The sequence below is a fragment of the Blennius ocellaris genome, assembly GCF_963422515.1.
Source record: "Blennius ocellaris genome assembly, chromosome: 10".
NCBI classification, from domain to species: domain Eukaryota; kingdom Metazoa; phylum Chordata; class Actinopteri; order Blenniiformes; family Blenniidae; genus Blennius; species Blennius ocellaris.
This window is the reverse complement of record NC_137659.1, coordinates 27909145-27930395: the sequence shown is the minus strand read 5'-3', so window position 1 is coordinate 27930395 and position 21251 is coordinate 27909145. Positions and strand designations below refer to the sequence as shown.

General features: G+C 46.7%; 1 protein-coding gene across 1 annotated transcript in view; it reads right to left on the bottom strand.

Moving 5' to 3' along the window:
• Nucleotides 1-696: 696 nt before the first annotated feature.
• Nucleotides 697-21251, bottom strand: part of LOC308135744 (pituitary adenylate cyclase-activating polypeptide type I receptor-like) — a gene marked incomplete at both ends in the record, with an annotated part of 57161 nt that continues 36606 nt past the window's right edge. Inside the window, 2 exons of the mRNA XM_080503847.1 lie at nucleotides 697-900; nucleotides 13024-13065. Of these exons, the coding sequence (XP_080359973.1) occupies nucleotides 697-900; nucleotides 13024-13065 (246 nt within the window). The remainder of the gene's footprint in view (nucleotides 901-13023; nucleotides 13066-21251) is intronic.

The window sequence follows — 21251 nt, the reverse complement described above, 5'->3', positions numbered from 1 at the left end:
AGGATGTTCTGTGATGAAATCTACAGATTTGGGCTCCAGTTCCTTTTGTTTGAAAAAGGTTGTTGCAACGCTGCGTTATACTGAAGAAGACACCATATTTACACAATCCGTGAGCTGTTTTACACACACACACACGCACACGCACACGCACATGCACAGGCACAGGAACAGGCACACGCGCACGCACGCACACACACACACACACACACACACACACACACACACACACACACAGATGAGCGTTTGTACAGGCGTCAGCGGACTGCTGGATGTTGGATGTTGGATGTTGGATGTTGGATGTTGGATGTTGGATGTGGGCTTTGGGCTGCACTCAGCTGCAGGCACACACTCTGAAGCACATTGACTGACACCAAGGACCAAATGTGACCAAACGTGACCCCACGGGTTGACTCTTCCGCCAGCAGCGTCGATGCTTTTGGCACCGGCTCATTCTGAAGATGATTCACAGTAACATAGAGGGAGTTTAAATGTTCTACAAGTGCTGTCATTCATTCATTCACAACATCTGTGACCTACAAGATCAACTGCAACACTAAAGTGATGAAATAACTGACATCTATGAATGTGCACTAAATGCTCTCAGAGAGGTTTGCTGAAGGATGGAATGCTGCTGGCCTGCTCGCCGAGTCTGATGTGAAGGACGGCGCAGTGGAGTGGAGCGGCGCTCTCACACGCTTAGGTCGGCAGGCTGATGTTGGCGCTCTCCGCCAGCGGGCTGGACATGCGGATCTGGGAACTGCTCTTGCTCAGGATGGACAGCTGAGTGCCGCCGTTCACGCCGCTGCTCGCCAGCGACGGATGCCTCTGCTGCTTCAGGTCCACCGCAAAGTACCGGTTCACCGTCCAGCTGCGCCATTTCCTCTTGATCTCCGACTGCACCTTCAGGGAGAAACTTCACAAGGTCATTTTTAATGTACTTTCAGCTGCGCAAGCTCCTCCAAAAGGTAACGTGTAATTCACACACGGACAACGGACCACTGTAGAAAGAGACAGAATTAGCATACCAACGGTCACGAATAAATCCACACATCATGCAAACAGCTGGAGAGCCCATTAAATCTACTGCTTATCCCTATTTTCTTTGTTTACCATAGACTGGTCACATGTGCAATTCCTATATTTAGCCACTAGGTGGAGCTTGGGTCATTGTCAGGAGGAAGTAAGGCTCCAGGTAAAGAGGCCAGAGGTCCGTTTCACGAAGCAGGTTTAAGGATTACCGTATTTTCCGCCCTATAAGGCACCTAAATACCTCAAATTTTCTCAAAAGCTGCCAGTGCGCCTTATAGCCCAGTGCGCCTTATATATGGACGATTGTTCTACTCGAGACTGCTATTTGACAGCTGAAGAACCAAAAGCTTTTATTTTGACAACTCTAATTTCGCAACTGGATCTTCAGAGCGGACGACACTCCACACAACACCTTAATCACTCATGGTTGCACACCAACATTCTAACAAACCAAAATAAACTAGATGAAATAATTACTCCCTAAACTGGGGAACAAAAACACAGCATAAACACAATCAACACAACACCAAGCCCAACAACAACCCACAATAACCTCCAACAACACAAAACATGAATTTGTCGCTGCAAGGCATGATGGGACATCATGCCTTGCAGCGACAAATTCAACCTGAGCTCCTCAGTGCAGCCGATAGAAACTCCCATAATTCATTGCAGCTGTTTGTGGTGTTTTAAATGCAATTATTGGGGGTTATATTTGGTTTGTGGTGTCGGTAATAATTGTGTTGTGTTGTGTTTTTGTTGCTTAGTTCATGTAGTTTAGTTTATTATTATTATTATTATTACCGGTAGTTGTAAGTTGTCAACCAGTAGTGAAGAAGGTTTTGTGTGTAGTGTCCTCCTGGCATAGGCTGCAGGTAGGACTATCAAAATAAAGCATATGCACCTCTCTGGGTGTTAGAATCAGTGGAAAATGTAACCTAATGGCTTTGACTATAAATGTTGCTGACCACTGGTCTATTCCATGTGCCTTATAATGTGGTGCACCTTACATATGAATGAAGTTGTAAATTATCTCAATCAATGTAGGTGTGCCTTATAGGGCAGAAAATACGGTACTCCAGGTTAATGAACACCGAGTTGAGGGAAATGCGGGATTTTCCGTTTCACAAAGGGAGGTAACTCCAACCAGAGGAAGCGGGGTAACTCAAGCCTGTTTCACGAAGCGGTGTAACGTCAACTCCCGGTCAGTTACCGGGGCAACAGACGCTCTAGAAATAACCTGGTCGGGAGCAGGTTTTTGTCAGTGAACATGGAGTTTTGCTCTGGCTCCGCCCCCTTTCAGACGGACACGTGATTTCATTTCCTCATTCAGCGGGGGAGTTTTGGCGAAACAGTTCTGCAGTGCCTTATTCCCGAGGCAAATTAGACGTGAACTTTATTCCCTCATTATGGAATGTGCTTTTGATAATAATCCGATTGATGAAGGCGCAGTATTACTTCGCCGAGAATTTAATATTCGCAGATAATATTCGCATCATCAGACCATAGATGTACTGGCATTTGCAGACACCTTCCTTTTTGAGCGGTACCGTTTTACTGCCGAGACCATTATGTACATCCACAGTTTAATCGCTCTGTACATTAGCAACATCACCAGCTGAGCCTTGCCCTGACGTCATAGCAGATATTGTAAGTTGCGCTGAGTTTCCTCGCAAATGGCAGAGCTGTCAGAGACACCATATGCCATCATCACTTCAGGGTCTGATCACCACCACCACCACCAAATAAAGACATGATGCACAATTCATTTGGTCTTCTTTATTTCCTACAAATACAAGAGCTAGTTTAGTTAATGTAGTTAGTAGTTAGCATAATTCACCTGGGACTGTACACCCACCCTTAACTTGTGCTCCAGTAGTTCCATTTACAGATCTGCATTTCCTTAGCAGTGTTTTCCATCTTCTGGAGCAGAAGATCTATAGATCTGTTTTACAGATAACTGGGAGGACATAAGGAGGACATTCAATTATTACAGTTGGACATGAATTCCACAGAATGAACCTCTGGTGTTTACTGAACATCTGTCTCACTGTCAGTCCTTGCAGTGGATGTTGAGGGGCCCTCCTGCTGCTGCCCAGCCAGGCCCTGTTAAAAATAATGTGTCAATACTTCAGTGTAGACAAAATATCACTCTTTATTCCACCACAATGTTTCAGAAATGTAAACAGGATGAGAACTATCATACCTCTATAGGCCTTTGTGGATCCTCCTCTGTAAAGGCAGCAGACAGGATTTCCTCGTACTCTTCATTCTAGATGAATAAGTTTCAGTATATTTAAACTACCATTTTGCAAGATCTTTGGAGTGTTGCCTACTTACAAGGTCCGTTGTGGCATGAGGGGGTCCAGCAGGCAGAGAGCACCATCACAATCTGTTGGGTGACAAAAAAAAAGACATGATGGGGAAATAAAGATGAACAAAAATAGGCTTAAAGAGATATATAGGCCTCGGAATATTATATATTATGAAGGAAGTGGTATCTTGAGGGGTGAGCTCTGAAGAGGAGCTCCTCCAGGGATTCCCTCAGCCACTGGCCTCCCAACATTCTGGCTTAGGGCTCCTCTGCCTCTGTTAAAGGTGGAGGTGCTGGGCCACCACCCGTTTTACATCTGCCTTCTTTCTGTTGGCTGAGTAAAGTCTGCGTTAGTTTAGCCTTAATTATTTGACAGCACATGATATGGGTGAGAAGACATTTATGTGTTTGAAAACAGCATTATGTTGGGAATAAAACACCTGCACAGTCAAATGGCCACTTGATATTTACTGTACAATGTCACACATGATCGAAATTACGTTAAGAAATGTATTGATTAACAATTACACTAGCAGCGGTCTTACCCGATTGGACAATGTTTTTATATTCATTTTCAGCTGCTGCCAAGAGGCTTCTCCCCCGCGGAATTGCACCCAAAAGAAATAAATTAATAAGCTACCATCCAAGCAGTATTCCCTTGCAATAATGTTGCGATGACAAAGACATTTGAACTTACGCATTCACTTGAGCAGCAATCTTCATCCACGCCGCCTCCCTCTCTTTAGCAGCCAGAGAGAAGTATCAAGGTGCTATATGTCAGATTCTAAATTTATGACCCCTAAGCCTTTGAAGTAGAGCCGGAAATCCCCCTTTCTGAGGGGGGAGGAGGTCGTAAAGTTGTTCTTTTATGGTTTTATGGCTTTTTTATGACTGTTTACAACAGGTGTTTGCAACAGGTGTTTGCAACAGGTGTAATCAATGTTGTTGTTGTTCTGAAGAAACATTTGTTTAGGGTCGTGGGAAGATCATGCTCTGAATAAAGAGGGTTTAAACAGAATTAAGGTTATAACGTTTAATCCTGAAGGCTTTATTAGTTAAAGGCTGTGTTAGGGGGTTAATTTAAATGTTTAATACGAGGGATAGGAGTATTTAAAAACAGTTTAATGTTTAATTCTCGGCAGACATAGTCTTAAAACATTCTGTCTTTGTGCAAAGTGTCTGAAGATTCGACACCCCCATTTATGACTGTTACTCCAGCTGGATCGGCCCAGAGCTTCGGAAGGGGGACCACTGGTTTGTTAACATCAGCAGCACCAAATCCTGTTTTAAGATACTTTGAAGAATTGAAGAATACACAACCTTTTAATTGGGGTTTAGTTTAAATGTTTAATTCACAAAGTGTAGTAGTACTAACAGAGATAATAGTAGACGGTGAGGTTTGTAACTGTTTAATTCTCTGATTACAGGATTTAATGTTAGATTTCGATCTAACGTCAAATGACAACAACAACAACAACAACAACAACAACAATTGCAGCTTACATGCTAGTCTTAGGATTTTAGACGAAATTAAATAAATACTTCTCTCTCACACATAAGGTTAGTTAATCCTTGTAACTGTTGAAGATAACATGGTTGAGAAGCGTTTTAACGTTTAATTCACAGTATACAGAGCCTTAAACAGGTGTCTGAGCCGACCGCTGAATGGATTCTTTACAGAAATGAGCAGGCGTGCTGGAGAGTTTTACTGTTTAAAGGTTACTTTGAAGAATTAAAATTTAACTCTTGAACTCAGTTTCCTAAGTGAACATACGCGGGCTTTTAATGTAAGGTTTAGTTTAAATGTTCAATTCACGGGTAGTAGTAGTAGTAGTAGGAGGAGGGGTTTTTAACTGTTTAATTCTCTGAATACAGGATTTAATGTTAGATTTCATTCTAACAACAATGACAGCTTACAGCCTCGACTTAGGATTTAGAAGAAATTAAATAAAATACTTCTCACTCACACATAAGGCTAGTTAAAGCTCGTAACTGTTGAAGATAACATAGCTGAGAAACGTTTTAATGTTTAATGTTTAATTCACTGGATACAGGGCCTTAAGCAGACGTCTATGCCGACCATAGAACGGTTATTTTGAAGAACTTAACAGGTACGTTACAACTTCCTAAATTAGTTTATAAGGCTCTGAAGACAATTTCAAAGAGTTTTTTGTTTTGTTTTGTTTTTACTGTCCAAAGGTTACTTTAAAGAGTTTAAATTTAACTCTTAAATACTACTTTCTAACTGAACAGATGTGGACATTTAATGTAAGGTCTAATTTAAATGTTTAATAGCTGTATTAAGGATGGTTTCAAATGTTTAATAGCTGTATTAGGCGATGTTTTTAAACAGTCTATTGTTTAATTCTCTGTATACATGGTCTTAAACAGTTAGATGTTATAGTCGACCTTTGAACGGTTACTTTGAAGAACTTACATTTAAATCTTAAATACAACCTCCGCGTATGTAAGTGAACAGATGCGGGCTTCTAGTGGAAGGTTTAGTTTAAATGTTTAATTCAGGGGTAGTAGGTTTTTTTTTTTTAATTGTTTGATTCTCTGAATACGGGGTTTAACGTTAGATTTAACTTTAACATCAAAAAGCAACAACGACAGCTTACAGCCTAAACTTAGGATTTTAGATGAAATTAAATAAAGTACTTATTTCTCCCACAGAAGACCAGTTAAACCTTGTAACTGTTGAAGATAAGTCTGTGAAACAGCAATATTACAACTCCAAATCCTGGCAGCTATGGGGTGTAGACAGACTCAAAACAAGATGCTTTCTGGCTATCTTTTGCGATAGCCAGAAAGCAGAAAAACTACAAAATGATGTCGGGGGGAAGGAATTTTTAACAATAAATTTGAGATTCTGATGAAGAAACACGGCATCACACATTTCTCCACAGCCAACGATCTAAAGGCCTCAATGGTTGAAAGATTTAACAGTACGGTAAAACGAGGATGTGGAGATATTTCGGGGCTCACAACACCAGGCATTACCTCGAAGTTTTGCAAGGCTTGGTTAGAAGTTACAACAACATTTTCACCGAGGCATAAAGATGACCCTCACGGAGGTGACGTCTGAAATACACGCCAACTTTTTCGGAATCTGTATGGTGTACCGACAGCTCGCAATGGTCGGAAAAGAAAGTTTAGATTTAAGGAGGGCCACCTCGCCAGAATATCCAGAGTGAGAGGAACATTAGATAAAGAAATCTGAGCAGAGTTTTACGGACAAAGTATTTACCATGTCAGAATGCGTCGCTCCGTACTCCCGCCGTATACAATGTCAAAGATTATGACAGAGAACTTAGCGACGGTTCGTTCTACGAGGCAGAGCTACAAAAAGTGGAACTGACTGAAGACAAGCCGTACAGACAGACAGAGGCCTGAGCATTCCCACGTATGCAGAGCAGATTGGTCACCAGGGGTTTATGTCACCCTGTCCCTGGTTAAAACAACACTCGCTCAAGTGGAGCTGGCCCAGGCCACTGAGCTGCGGGGGGGGGGGGTGGTTCACGGATAGCTGTCAATTAGTCTACCCCTCCCCAAACATGGTACACTCTACTGAAGGAGTAACTTCTCTACAAGAAACACAGTATCACACATTTCTCCACAGCCACCAATCTAAAGGCCTCCGTGTTTGAAGGATTTAACCGTACACTGAAAACAACATTGTGGAGATATATTCACTGCTTACAACACCCGACGTTACTCGGATCTGAATCTGTAGAAAGACTCCGTACAGATAGACAGAGGCCGAAGCATTCCAGCGTCGGCCCCACAGTGTGTCCACACACATCTACAGCCACCTGGAGCTCCCAACAATTTTACTTTTCATCTGGGCTTTGGGATGACTTGCGCTTAGCACACTGATCTGGTAAGTAAACATTGTACTCTGTTTGTAAACCATTACGTTGTCTGATTGAGACAGGGCTTGTGACTTTTATCACATTCTGAATGTGACAGTGTACAATTTAAAAAGCAGTGTTTATTAATGTTTTTTGATACTTTAAAATATATTAGGTAGCTGCAGCCCTAATTATATGCAATGCTACAACAACCTGGCGTGCTGATGGTTGGCTACATGTGTGTCTGTATTTTGAACTTGTTGCTTTAACTTTATGTTCTATTTCACTGTCCCTATTTCAGGCTGAAGCAGACGGGTCAGTTGTCCTCACACGCCCACGTCACAGCAATTAAAGTTTTTCACTTAACGCCTCATAAACTGAACGAAGAATCCTTCTATTGTGAGTATTTATTTAATAGGTGGGGAGAAACCGGCAGTGTTGCAATGTCATTCAACAGACACTTTTTATCCTAAGCAATGCACATCTGAGAGTTTATTCAACACAAGCAAGGGTCAGTACAGAGAGACTGAGGCCGAAGCATTCCAGCGTCAGCCCCACAGTGTGTCCACACACATCTACAGCCACCTGGAGCTCCCAACAATTTTACTTTTCATCTGGGTTTTGGGATGACTTGCGCTTAGCACACTGATCTGGTAAGTAAACAAGCAGGGGTCACATAAGGAGAAACATAAGCTCAGTCAGGAGGAGGTGCAGGTACCGGCACCGGGGTCAATGCAGGTGCAGGTGCTGTGGCAGCTGACGACTTGGGGGGGTGCCCACGTCTTGGGGGCTGTGGCATCTTCACCGGCTGCTCCAGCATGGTGTGGGCCGGCTTCGGGCGGTCCACTGAAACCCTGTCCCGTTTACCCCCCATGTCCACCACAAAGTTCTTTGTCCCTGCCTCCAGGAGATGAAAGGGGCTGTTATACGACGGTTGAAGTGGGGAACGGTGAGCGTCATGTCGAATAAAGACATATGACCGGGGAAGGCAGTGATGAACTGGAACCAGGTCGAAGGTGTGGACTGCCCCGTTGAACACTGGGCGTCCCGCTGCGACCCCCCAGGGTTCTGATGGCTCTGGCAGGAACTCCCCGGGGACCCGGAGTGGCTGCCCCAACACCAGCTCCGCAGATGACGACTGGACATCTTCTTTCGAAGCCGAACGCAGGCCCAACATGACCCATGGCAGTCGGTCAACCCAGTTGTTGTCTGTGAGTGTGGCTCGGAGAGCGGCCTTCATCGTGCGATGGAAACACTCACAAAGTGCATTGGCCTGTGGGTTGAACGCCGTTGTCCAGTGCAGCTGCACTCCCAGGCCTTTAGCCACCTCTGTCCACAGCTCAGAGGTGAACTGGGAGCCTCTGTCCGAAGTGACGTCCAATGGCGTGCCGAACCATGCCACCCAGGTGGCTATGAAAGCGCGAGCCACCTCTGCCGACGTCGAAGCCAGCGGGACCACCTCTGGCCACCTTGTGGTCCTGTCCACCATGGTGAGGAGGTGCGTAAAGACTTGGGATGGAGGCAGCGGACCCACCAAGTCCAGATGCACATGGTCAAACCTCCTTTCCGGGACCAGGAACGGCTTTGGTGTGACGCTGTACCTTGGACCGCTGACACACCCCACAGGAGGCTGCCCAGCTCCTGACGTCCTTCTTGAGGCCCGGCCAGACAAACTTTGCCCCCACCAGCTTCACTGATGCAGCAGGTACCATGGGGTGGGGCAAACCTGTAGACATGTCGCAGAGGAGTGTGGCACCATTGCCGTGGAACCGCAAATCCTGCAGCTGTAGACCTGTGGCGGCTGTCCTGAAGGCCTGCATGTCGATGTCCACCTGCTGGTCGCTGGCCATGGCAGAAATAAAGGCGCCTTGGCCTTTCCACCCCTCAGTGCTTCATACAGCGGCCGCATCAGCTGAGGTGCCTGTCTGATGAAGCGGTTGCAAAAATTCACCATGCCCAAGAACTCCTGCAGTGCCCTGATGGTCTTCGGGCGTGGAAAAGCAGTGATTGCTTTCACCTTAGCCGGTAAGGGCACCACTCCCAGTGCTGACACACTCCCAGAAACTCAATCTCTGAGAGTCCAAAACAACACTTAGCTGGGTTCACGATCAGTCCATGCTCCTGCAGTCTTTCAAAAAGCTGACGCAGGTGTAGCAGGTGCTCCGCAGGTGAGGCGCTGGCCACCAGGATGTCATCCATATAGACGAATAGGAAAGGTAAGCCCCTTAACACAGAGTCCATCAAGCGCTGGAATGTTTGTGCTGCACCTTTCAGACCGAATGGCATCCGCAGAAACTCAAACAGTCCAAAAGGTGTGATCACTGCAGTTTTGGCTACATCCTGTGGATGGACTGGTACCTGGTGGTAGCCTCTCACCAGATCCACCTTGGAAAACATTACCTTCCCTGCCAGGTGGACGGAAAAGTCTTGTATGTGCGGAACAGGGTACCGATCATGTGCCGTGACTGTATTAAGGCATCGAAAATCACCACAAGGCCTCCAACTCCCATCAGATTTCGGGACCATATGCAATGGTGACGCCCACGGGCTGTCAGAGCGCCGCACGATACCCAGTCTCTCCATAGTGGCAAACTCCTCCTTAGCGATCACCAGCTTTATATCCCCACGGCTGGGCCACCGATTTTTGCACGCCCTCGCCGACTGGATCCAGCAAAAACCGGTGGCCCAGCCGTGGGGATATAATGTTCCACGCCGTGTTTGACGACGGCGGCTGAAAAAGTGGGGACTGTCAGTTCGGGAAACTCAGCCAGGAGCCGCTGGTACACATCCCCCGTAGCTAAGATATTAGCGAGGGACACCGCTTCTCCCTTCCCCAAAGTGCAGGAGAAGGAGGAGAATGATACAGCGTCCACCAGGCGGAGATTCACCATGTCCACTAAAAGTCCATGCGCACACAGAAAATCTGCTCCCAAGATGGGCACGAATACAGCAGCCATCACAAAATCCCATCCGAACTGACGGCCATTAAAACACACATCCACGAACCGGGTGCCAAATGTGCGGATGGAAGTTCCGTTACCGCTCGCGACGTCGGTGAAGGAGGCGGGGATGATGCTCCGCTGGGCGCCGTTATCCACGAGGAAACGCCTCGGATACAGTGTCTTTATAAAGAGCAGCGTTCCGATGTCCCCAGCGGTCATGGCTGCTAACGAGCGCCGGGTTTGGCATTTCCCTGCCCAGAGAAGGAGCAGGGCGGCATGCAGTGCTTGGCTCTGCTCCCGAACCGCCGGTGGAAAAAACACAGCTGGCTGTCATAATTGCGCCGATCCGTAATTGTCCCGACCGCAAACTGCGCTTCCTCCTCCGGCAGGTGTTCAGGTGGCTCCGGCAGGACTGCATGCACTCCCTACTGCCGTGACGCGAGCAGGATCTTGTCTGCCTCTTCAGCCAGCCCCCGATAATCCTTTGTGCGCACAAGTGGAGAACTCGCCAGAGCCGTGCGTACTGGAGGTGGAACTGAGCCTCGATGTGCTTGAACCACGGTTCCGGATGATGTGGCCAAAACTCAGGTAATTTGACGGCCGCGGCAGTCGCTTTCTTTTTATTTCCTCCAACAGCACTGACAGTTCACATGTCAAAACCAACCCCATACTTGCCCTTATAAATACCTCCCCACTACCAACACCACACTACGTCACCGACACACCCACTCCATTCTGTTTGGGAGAACCTCCCCCTCAGGTGCACACCACAATATATATATATATATATATATATACAGTGGCTTACAAAAATATTCATACCCCTTGAACTTTTCCACATTTTGTCACATTACACGCCACAAACATAAATATATTTCATTGGAATTTTATGTGAATAAGTGTCACACAATTGTGAAGTATAAAGAAAATTATATATGACTTTAAATTTGTTTCACAAATAAAAAACTGAAAAGGGCAGCGTGCAAAAGTATTCAGACCCTTTTCTCTGAGTGCAACCAATTGCATTCAGAAGTTGCCTGATGGCTGCTGAATGATTGAATGTTGACCTAATGACTAAATAGAGTCCACCTGTAATCTAATCTCAGTACAAATACAGCTGTTCTGTGACCGCCCCAGAGGTTTGTTAAGAGAATATTGGGGAGCAAACAGGACCATGAAGTCCAAGGAACACGCCAGACAGGTCAGAGATAAAGTCGTGGAGAAGTTTAAAGCAGGGTTAGGCTATAAAAAGATTTCCCAAGCTTTGAACATCTCACGGAGCACTGTTCAATCCATCATCCTGAAATGGAAAGAGTATGACTGCAAACCTACCAAGACACGGCCGTCCAGCTAAACTTCCAGGCCGAACAAGGAGAGCAGTGACCAGAGATGCAGCCAAGAGGCCCATGGTGACTCTGGACCAACTGCAGACATCCACAGCTCAGGTGGGGGAATCTGTCCACAGGACAACTATTGGGCTGCACTCCACAAATCTGGCCTTTATGGAAGAGTGGCCAGAAGAAAGCCATTGTTAAAAGAAAGCCATAAGAAGTCCCGTTTGCAGTTTGCCAGAAACCATGTGGGGGACATAGCAAACATGTGGAAGAAGGTGCTCTGGTCAGATGAGACCAAAGTTGAACTTTTTGGCCTAAATGCAAAACGTTATGTGTGGCGGAAACCGAACACGGCACATCACCCTGAACACACCATCCCCACTGTCAAACATGGTGGTGGTGCTTCTCTTCAGCAGGGACAGGGAAGTTGGTCAGAGTTGATGGGAAGATGGATGGAGCCAAATACAAGGCAATCTTGGAAGAAAACCTGTTGGAGTCTGCAAAAGACTTGAGACTGGGGCGGAGGTTCACCTTCCAGCAGGACAACCATCCTAAACATAAAGCCAGGGGAGTGGCTTTAATGGAATGGTTTAAAACAAAACATATTCATGCTAGAATGGCCCAGTCAAAGTCCCGACCTAAATCCCATTGAGAATCTGTGGCAAGATCTGAAAACCGCCGTTCACAAACGCTCTCCATCTAATTTGACTGAGCTTGAGCTGTTTTGCAAAGAAGAATGGACAAAAATCTCAGTCTCTTGATGTGCAAAGCTGGTAGAGACATACCCCAAAAGACTTGCAGCTGTAATTGTAGCAAAAGGCGATTCCACAAAGTATTGACTCAGGGAGGCTGAATACTTTGCACACTGCACTTTTCACTTTTTTATTTATGAAAAAAATTTAAAGTCATGTATAATTTTCTTTGTACTTCACAATTGTGTGACACTTTGTGTTGGTCTTTCACATAAAATTCCAATAAAATATATTTATGTTTGTGGCGTGTAATGTGACAAAATGTGGAAAAGTTCAAGGGGTATTTGATACAGAATCTTGAAATAAGATTTTTAAATCTAGATTTAGGATTATATTGTAAAATCAGGGAAAATAAGTAAACTTTTAAAATAAGCCAAATCATCTGTAACTAAATTTTTTTTATTTAAAAGCCTTTTGCTCATCATGAAATCGTGAAATTTTGAATAATTTCACAGGGGTCATCAGTTCTGGACAAATCTTATGTGTATTTTTTTTTTTTTTTTAAATCACTTTTTTTCCAGCTTCTGGGCAAGTTCGCGCAATCTGGCAAATGCAAAGCAGAACTAGAAAAAAAATAGAAACCGGCTTAATATTTATTGTTCTTTCTGAACCAGTAGGATTCAGCCAGTTAATTTACTAGAACTTGAAAAATTATCATAAAATACAACGTCAGAGTGAAGGATATTGTTTTATTTGTCATTTCAAAGGTTTAGAGATTCTTGGATTCTGAGTTGATTTAGGTTTATGTCACAACATGAATAATAAAAGTGATTTAAAGAAAAGAGATCAGAGACTTACCTCTCCGTTGAGGAAACAGTAGAGGACAGCGACCACAAAACCCTGAGGATGAGAAAGGAGGAGGAGGAGGAGGAAGAGGACGAGGACGAGAAGGGGGACACAGGCAGAACAACACATTAGAGAAGGTCTGACTCCTTCAATCCAAAACTGATCAGAGGATAATTTATAAAATATGTCAAAAGTTTCACCAGATAAACACTTTAAATATCAAATATCAACTAACTTGTTTCTGTCAGACAGAATGAAGCAGCTTCACAGTAGGAACGTTTAAACAAGAGAAACAGTTTGTTTATTTATGTTGTTGTTAAATTTGAGTTTATCTATAGGAACATGGATTATTTTAAACATAAACAGTAATGATTGTCATTATCAATCTTTATTTTAAACATCTTCAACACATTTCTTTCTGGGAAAATCAGTTTCAGTTGTTGGGCCACTCAACCGCATGGAAGGGGGGAGGGGGGACCACGTTTTGAGAACAAAGAGACCACATGCCCAGGACTTGAAAAGTTCGCCATTGGTCATGTGATCCCCCCGGATCTCCCCCGTCCAAGGTGCAACACTGCAGGCCAACAGCAGGGGAGCCCGAGAGCTCCCTCACCAGCTGGAATGTCCGGGGCGGGCCCTCCCTCAGGATTGGTCCACATTGCCCAGAGCACAGCGGGAACCCGGAACCAAAACAAGAGGTATAAAAACACCCGCAAAGGTAACTTCTGCCTCTTCCAAGTCGAAAGTGCTCCAAGACGGATGCACCTCTTCGCACGGAGACAAAGTACCGCATGTATTAACGCTGACCGGGCCGGAGTTCTTCACCTCGCTGGACGAGCCGAGAACCACCGTGGAACTACTTTTCTTTTTCTTTTTTTTCCTTTTTTCCTTCTTCACCGGATCCCGAGTGTGCAGTGGCAGCGCACACTCCTCACGCATGCAGACCTGAAGCCGTTTCTTCTACCCCCTCCTCACAAGAAGCGCTCCTGGGATCATCCTGTGGACTTTTCCTTGTCCACAGACCAGTTCAGCTTGTTTCCCTGGGACGCCAGAGAAACCAGCCCGCAGCCGGGAAATCAACGGACTTTCCCCGGCCACGAAGCACGTTCACCCTCGTCCAACTGAGTAAGGCAAAAGCCCCGTCTCCACCGCACAAAAAGTACCGGCCTAGACGGGTTTAAACCGCTCCGGCTCGCGTCTCACGACATGTAATGCAGTCTAAACCGCTCCAGACCGCTCCAAAGGCGACCGCTTTTTCGCTACCCATCCGTTGGGGTGCCGGGGACCATGGAACGGGTCTGAGCTTGAGCTGCTGTCTGCTGATTGGTCAGTGATTTACGTCATTCTCGGAAGTCCCGCCTCTACACACGGCAACACACGGGTTTCATTTCACAAGATGGCGAAAGAAAATACGTGGACCGGTGGTCCAGCTCTTCCTCTCCATTATAGGAGAGGAGGGGGTCCAGCAGGAGCTTGACGGGGCGGTGCGGAATGAAAATATATTTCGAGTGGTGGTGGAACGGATGGCGGCACATGGCTTCGTCCGCACGCCAGCGCAATGTTGCTGCAAGCTAAAGAAGCTGCGCCGGGTGAAGGACCACAACGGCAGGAGTGGATCCCAGCGGAAGCACTGGCGGTGGTATGAAGCCATGGACGCCATTTATGGCCACCGACCGGCGAGTCAGGGACGTGAAGACGGCGTGGACACGGCAACGGCGCTGCTGGAGTCACTGATGGAGGAGAATGGTGAGTTGAATGCTCCAAAATGTGCTGACAACCTCTGCTCACTGTAATTAATAAACCCGTGTGACTATGCATTCATCCGCGGCTTTCCTCAGAGCCTTTCTTTTAACAATTGCATTGAAAACAATGCCAAATGCTGTTTGTTTTGGTTAGCTTCAGCCGCTAGCGCGGTCTTTACGCTAGCCTGTCGTGTATTTAGCATGTGGGCTATGCTACATTTCAGGAAGTGGGAGTATGGGAGAGCCAGCGTCCACCTCCTCCGGCATCAGTGACGCCGGAGCCGCCCGCCATCTGTCCCCGACGCCGTCAGCTCCATCCCCCTCGCCGGCCGTTCCATCCCCCTCGCCGGCCGTTCCATCCCCCTCGCCGGCCGTTCCATCAGCCTCCCCGTCTGCTCCATCCCCCTCCCCGTCTGCTCCAAATAGTGTACATAGTTGTGAATGTAAATAGTTGTTATTGTGTTGTTAATACAATTTTGATTTTCCATACGTGTTTGTGTTCATTGAATCAATACCAGCACAGAAGTAGCAACTTTCCATATCATGCCATCAATACAGATATGGCACTGTGCCAACAGTGAAACTGACATGTCATTTATTTGTGATGCTGAATATGTTAAGTAAAGGTAAGTGTATTAATTTAATCAAATCTTGCACTTTGCTCCATAGGATATTGTTCCCCCCCCCCCCATTATGTGAAACACATTTATTATAATTATATTGACTATACATACCAAGTCCATATGTGCAGAATGAAACGAATGCCCTTATAATGGCTCCTGAGCATGGTGTTAGCCAGTGTCAATGTAAATATTGGAGTATTCTGTGTAGTAACTATAAGCTGAAATATTACAAGCTGTCTTCAGAAAGGATAAACACTTTAAATAAGGAGGGACAACAAGGAGGCAACTGTGTTTGGAACATATATATACAGGAACTATTTACAGGAACTATGTACATTGCAGGAGGTCTTTATGCATTTAAATACTGCATTACAGCCTCTCTGACGTCCTGCCATCCTCATCTGCACCCGGAGCCAGTGCCTCTGCAGGTTGGTCTGCTGCAGCTACTGGTGTGTCCCACTGGTCGCTGTAGTCTCCATGGGACTCACAGGTTGTGCAGAGCACAACACACCACCACCATCGACTTCACCAGGCTGATGTCACTGTCGTTCCTCTTAAGAAGGCAGCAACAACATGAGCTGAAACACATACAGAGCACATATTTTCATATCATAACAACATATTATAAGCTGTACACACATGCTACATGTTTGAATACACAACTACTCCAATTTGCTTTGTACAATTACAATACAACAAACACTTGGTCGAATGATGTGGAGGACAACACGCGCAATGGACAAAACACGTGAAAATGACGCTGATGCACGGACATGACTACAAAGAAACATGGAACAACAAACATGCACAACTTGTGGACGAGCCACAATGGTCATAACAACCTCATTCTTTAGATTGTCAGGTAATGACTGTAAAAACAGGAGCCAACGTGCTATAATCAGGTAATGAAACTAGTCACATGTCATGAATATTTCACTTTTGTGAATTGTAGCGTCAACTCTATGAACTCACTACGTTTATCACGAGGTCATATTACACTTCATAAGCTGTGTCTGGCTCACATTAAAGGTTAAACATGTATTATAGCACCAGTTACATTGTTGGAAAGTCACAGAGAATGTTTGTTTGTCGTGAGGCTGCTTACCCTGTTGCGTCTCCTTCTTCTCCTGTCCACCGCGTGCGTCGGGAACGCTATCGACCGCAACAATGTCATTCTTCTCCTGTGTGCGCGCAGCACTGCTTCCTCGAGCAAAACGTGTTCTTGCACGTAAAACAACAACCATGCAAGCACAGCAACGACCACCACTTATCCTCCATGTTGCTCCGAGCTTTTCCCACAATCCTTTGCGTGTTCTTGCGTGATGACGTCACCCCCTGCGTCGTTACGCGGCGCTCAACATCCCGCCCACTTTTTACGCTCCTCTCTGCAGTGGAGACGCGATCCAAAATTTCGGTCGGGGTTAGTGCTTCCGAACTGCTCCAAACCGCTCCGCTCCGGCCCGGCACTTGTGTGCGGTGGAGACGGGGCTTTAGAGTCTGGGCAGGCAATTAGAATAACGTGACTTTAATATTGCTGTGTGTTTTATTATTGTGTTTGAACTCAGGGACGCCGATCCCGTATTTTCAACCAATCTGTGCCTGGTCGTTGGATTCACATCCACGCGAACCTCCCGCACTGTGCAGAGGGAGGCTCTCTCTGTCTGCCCCTCTGCTCCTGGAGCCTGGATCTTGTCTCACTCTCATTTTTAGACTCCGTGTGCAAACCGAGACAGTGTGCAGAGCTGGACACACAGTAGATCCTTTCTCCCCCTCCGTTCTCTCTTCTCCTCTCCTCACAAACGATCGCGCAACTCGGCAACAGCTGTCCTCCATGCGTGTCTGAGACCGTGTGTAGTTCACTGTCCCTGGGAATTCCCAAGCAGCTCCAAGCAGGCTCACGAGCCGTGCACGAGCACAGTGACGTCACGCCGTCCAGAAAGAGTGCGCCGAGCGCCTCTGGTGGCCGCGTGGGTGATTGCAATCTCTCGAGAGGCCGCCACTCGGTGGACAAGTCGAGTCATTGCATTCTCCCTTCGTGCGCCGCCGCACCCCTAGTGGTCGTTACGGTCACTGCCTTGAACCAGACGCCTGCCGCCACCTGGTGTCCGTTCGAGGTCATTGCACCCACTCACACTGACCCTCCAAGGTCCGCCGCCACCTGGTGGACACTCGTGGTCATTACATCCCCACTCAGGCTTACACACACACACACACACACACACACACACACACACACACACACACACACACACACACACACACGCACACACACACACACACACACACACACACACACACACACACACACACACACCCTCTTTCTTTGTACATAGTGTTTGCTGTTTAATAGATTAGATCTCCGTGTTTGATGTTTATTGCTTGATTGTGTTGTTTTAATGAATAATTCCTGAATTATTCTTTAATGAATACATTTTTGTTAATAAACGCATTTTAACTGAATTGATCGATTCTTGGTAATCATTGTGTATTTATTGTTGACAATTCACTGGTTTGTAACAGTCTGTGCTCGAATCTCACACCTTCCTTGTTATTCAAGATTGTTATATTTACACAGAAATATTAGCTAACTTAAATAACCTTTTGACAAACGAGACTGGAATTTGGTATTAGCTATTTCCAGCTTAGCTGGTGGTGCCCCAATTCAATTATTATTTGATAAATAATCAATTTATTCAAATTAATAATTTTTCATTAATACATACTTTTTGATAATTTATTTAAAAAGTAATTACTCAATTACTCTAGGAATTGCTGATGAGTAAATGACCGTTTACTTCATTAGTACTTCCAATTTTTCCCAAATTACTTTCAGTAATCAATTACTTTCAGTAATCCATTACTCACAGTAATTATAAATGCTAATTACCAACCATAAATCCCAACACAGTTTTTAACTCCATTTGTTCTTTTTTTTTTTTTAGTTATCTATAAAAACTGCTGTTTTTATAGTAAATTTTTTTCTTTTCTTTTCTTTTCTTTTTTTTAATCTAAAGCAGCGGTCCCCAACCTTCTTTGCACCATGGACCGGTTTAATGTCAGACAATATTTTCACAGACCGGCCTTAAAGGGTGGTAGAAAAATACAACAAAATAAAATGATATGACCAACACAAAAATTGTGGTATTTTGTAAATATAATAATGTGGCGGCCGTTAGGACTCAGGCCTCTCACCCAGCAGGATGATAGGAAAAGGGGCGGGGCTTTGAGGCTCCTGCGCCTGGGGCTGTTGCCATATTATTCAGTCGAGTTTTGGCAGTTGCTGAATAAAGACGTGTTCATACCTTCAGCTCTGACTCATCCTTCATCCTGCCACATTGGTGACCCCGTTATGGACATGTTCGAGGGAGCAGAAGACTGTGACGTTGATTCGTCCACCTCTCCTCAGCCGCCCAAGACGGCAGTTTTCACCACGGCTCTGAGGCTTCCCGACTTCTGGCAAAATTACCCGGCTTCGTGGTTTGTGCATGTCGAAGCGCTTTTCCGACTGCGAAGAATCACTGAGGATGAGCAGAGGTACTACTTGATCATCGCCGCCTTGGACCAGCAGGCCACCAGGCGGGTAATGCAACTCCTGCGCGCTACCCTGCGGCTCGGAAAATTCACCATGCTCAAACACCGCAAACTACCGCTTCGGAGATTCTGTCTTTCTGTCGCCGAGAGGGCGGACAAACTCCTCTCCCTGCCTAGTTTAGTGGACAGCATCGGCCGTGGACTTGATGAACAACATGCTGTCGCTGTTGGGCATGGATGAGGGTGGATTCTTTTCCCCCCACTTGTTTCTGCGCCAGCTTCCGCCACCAGCGCGCGCAGTTTTGGCTAACTCCCGCTGCTTGGCCGAGGAGTACTGCCGTGGTTTAGCCGAGGAGGCGGATCGAGTTCTGCTGGCGACAAGGAGATTTGCGGTACAAGGTGTGAAAGCGGAGCCCCCCCAGCTGGTGACGGAGGACGCAGACCCTGCGGTGGTGGCCGGAGTCTCCGCCCGGAGACGACGCGGGACCCGCCTGTGTTTTTTTCATCAGCGGTTTGGCGCCAAGGCGCGACGCTGCGTCCCTCCTTGCACGTTCGAGGCGCCGGGAAACGCCAGGGCCAGCACTCAGTAGCAGCTGTGGGTGCTGGTGGACGGAGTGAGCTCCTTTTCGTCAAAGAATTGGTGTCAGGGACACGTTTTCTGGTGGACTCCGGCTCGCAGCTGAGCCTCCTCCCTCCAGCCGGCACGGATTTGTCGGCCGGGGACACAGGACTTCCGTTGAGCGCGGCCAACAGTTCCCCCATCTCATCTTTTGGCAGTAGGTCAGCAACTGTATGTTTCCACGGACGCCAGTTTAAGAGGGACGTTGTGATCACCTCCATTACTGTTCCCATTATTGGTGCTGATTTTCTCTTTGCTCATGATTTGCTGGTTGATGTCGCGAACCGCCAGTTGATCGATGTAGTGTCATTTGCTACCTATCCGTGTGAGACCGGGGGACCTGAGCTGTTAACCTGCGCTAATTTTTTAGCACCAGAGAATGTGTTTCAGCGTTTGTTGGGGGAGTATCCGTCTTTGACCAAGCCTGTATTTTCCACCATGGTGACAAAGCATGGTGTTGAGCATTTCATTTCTAACACGGGCCTGCCGGTATTTGCGGCAGCACGTCGCTTAGACGCAGAGAAGCTAGCTATAGCTAAAGAGGAGTTTGCCAATATGGAGCGTTTGGGCATCGTGAGACGTTCTAATAGCCCGTGGGCCTCGCCGCTTCACATGGTGACGAAGGCAGACGGGTTATGGCGGCCATGTGGTGATTTTTGCCACCTTAACAATATCACTGTGCATGATCGCTATCCCGTTCCGCATATTCAAGACTTTCCTGTGCGTGCAGATGATGTGCCTAAAACTGCAGTGATTACCCCGTTCGGGCTTTTTGAGTTCCTGCACATGCCTTTTGGCCTTAAAGGGGCAGCACAGACTTTTCAGAGGTTGATGGACTCGGTGCTGCGCGACCTTGCTTTCGTGTTTGTTTACCTGGACGACATCTTGGTGGCTAGTTCTTCAGCTGAGGAACATTTGTCACACCTAAAGCAAGTTTTTCAGCGCCTTGGGGAACACGGCCTTATTGTCAATCCTGCTAAGTGCCAGTTTGGTCTGCCTGTGATTGACTTTTTCGGTCATCGTATATAAGCGTTTAACCCATCCAGCACCTTCAGCACCCATCTCTTTAATGACTGATGTGTCTTATATAGCGATGGGGGCTGTGGTAGAACAGCAGGTGGCTGGAGTTTGGCAGCCTCTACCATTTTTCAGCCGCAGGTTACGAGATAGCGAACGCAAGTATAGTGTTTTTGACCGTGAGTTGTTGGCGTTATGTCTTGCAACTCGTCATTTCCGTTTCCTTTTGGAGGGCCGTTCATTCACAGCTTATGTGGATCACAAACCGTTGACCTTTGCGATGTCTCAGAGGGCGGAGCTGTGGTCTGCTCGCCAGCAGCGCCATTTGGCATCCATCTCCGAGTTTACGACCGATATTCGGCATGTGGCTGGTAAGGCGGATTGTGTCGCTGATTGTCTGTCTCGTGTGCTTGTGTGTCCCGTGCATCTGGGGGAATTTTTGCCTGTGAGTTCTGTGCCGCGACCCCGGGCAGACGTCGGTCCATTTTCCTCCAGTAGTTTTTCGGCTCCGGGCCCCCATTCACCACTGTTTTCCACGGTCGTTTGTTCCGGCGGAGCTCAATTCGGCCCGTCTTGTGTTCGTGCGACATGACGCTCACCGCTCGCCCTTACAACCCCTGTATGATGGCTGATGAGGTCATGTGTCCAGCCCAGGTTCCCCGTCGTGGTCGCCCTCCTTCAAGACCCCCAGTGTTTTCTCCTCCTCGT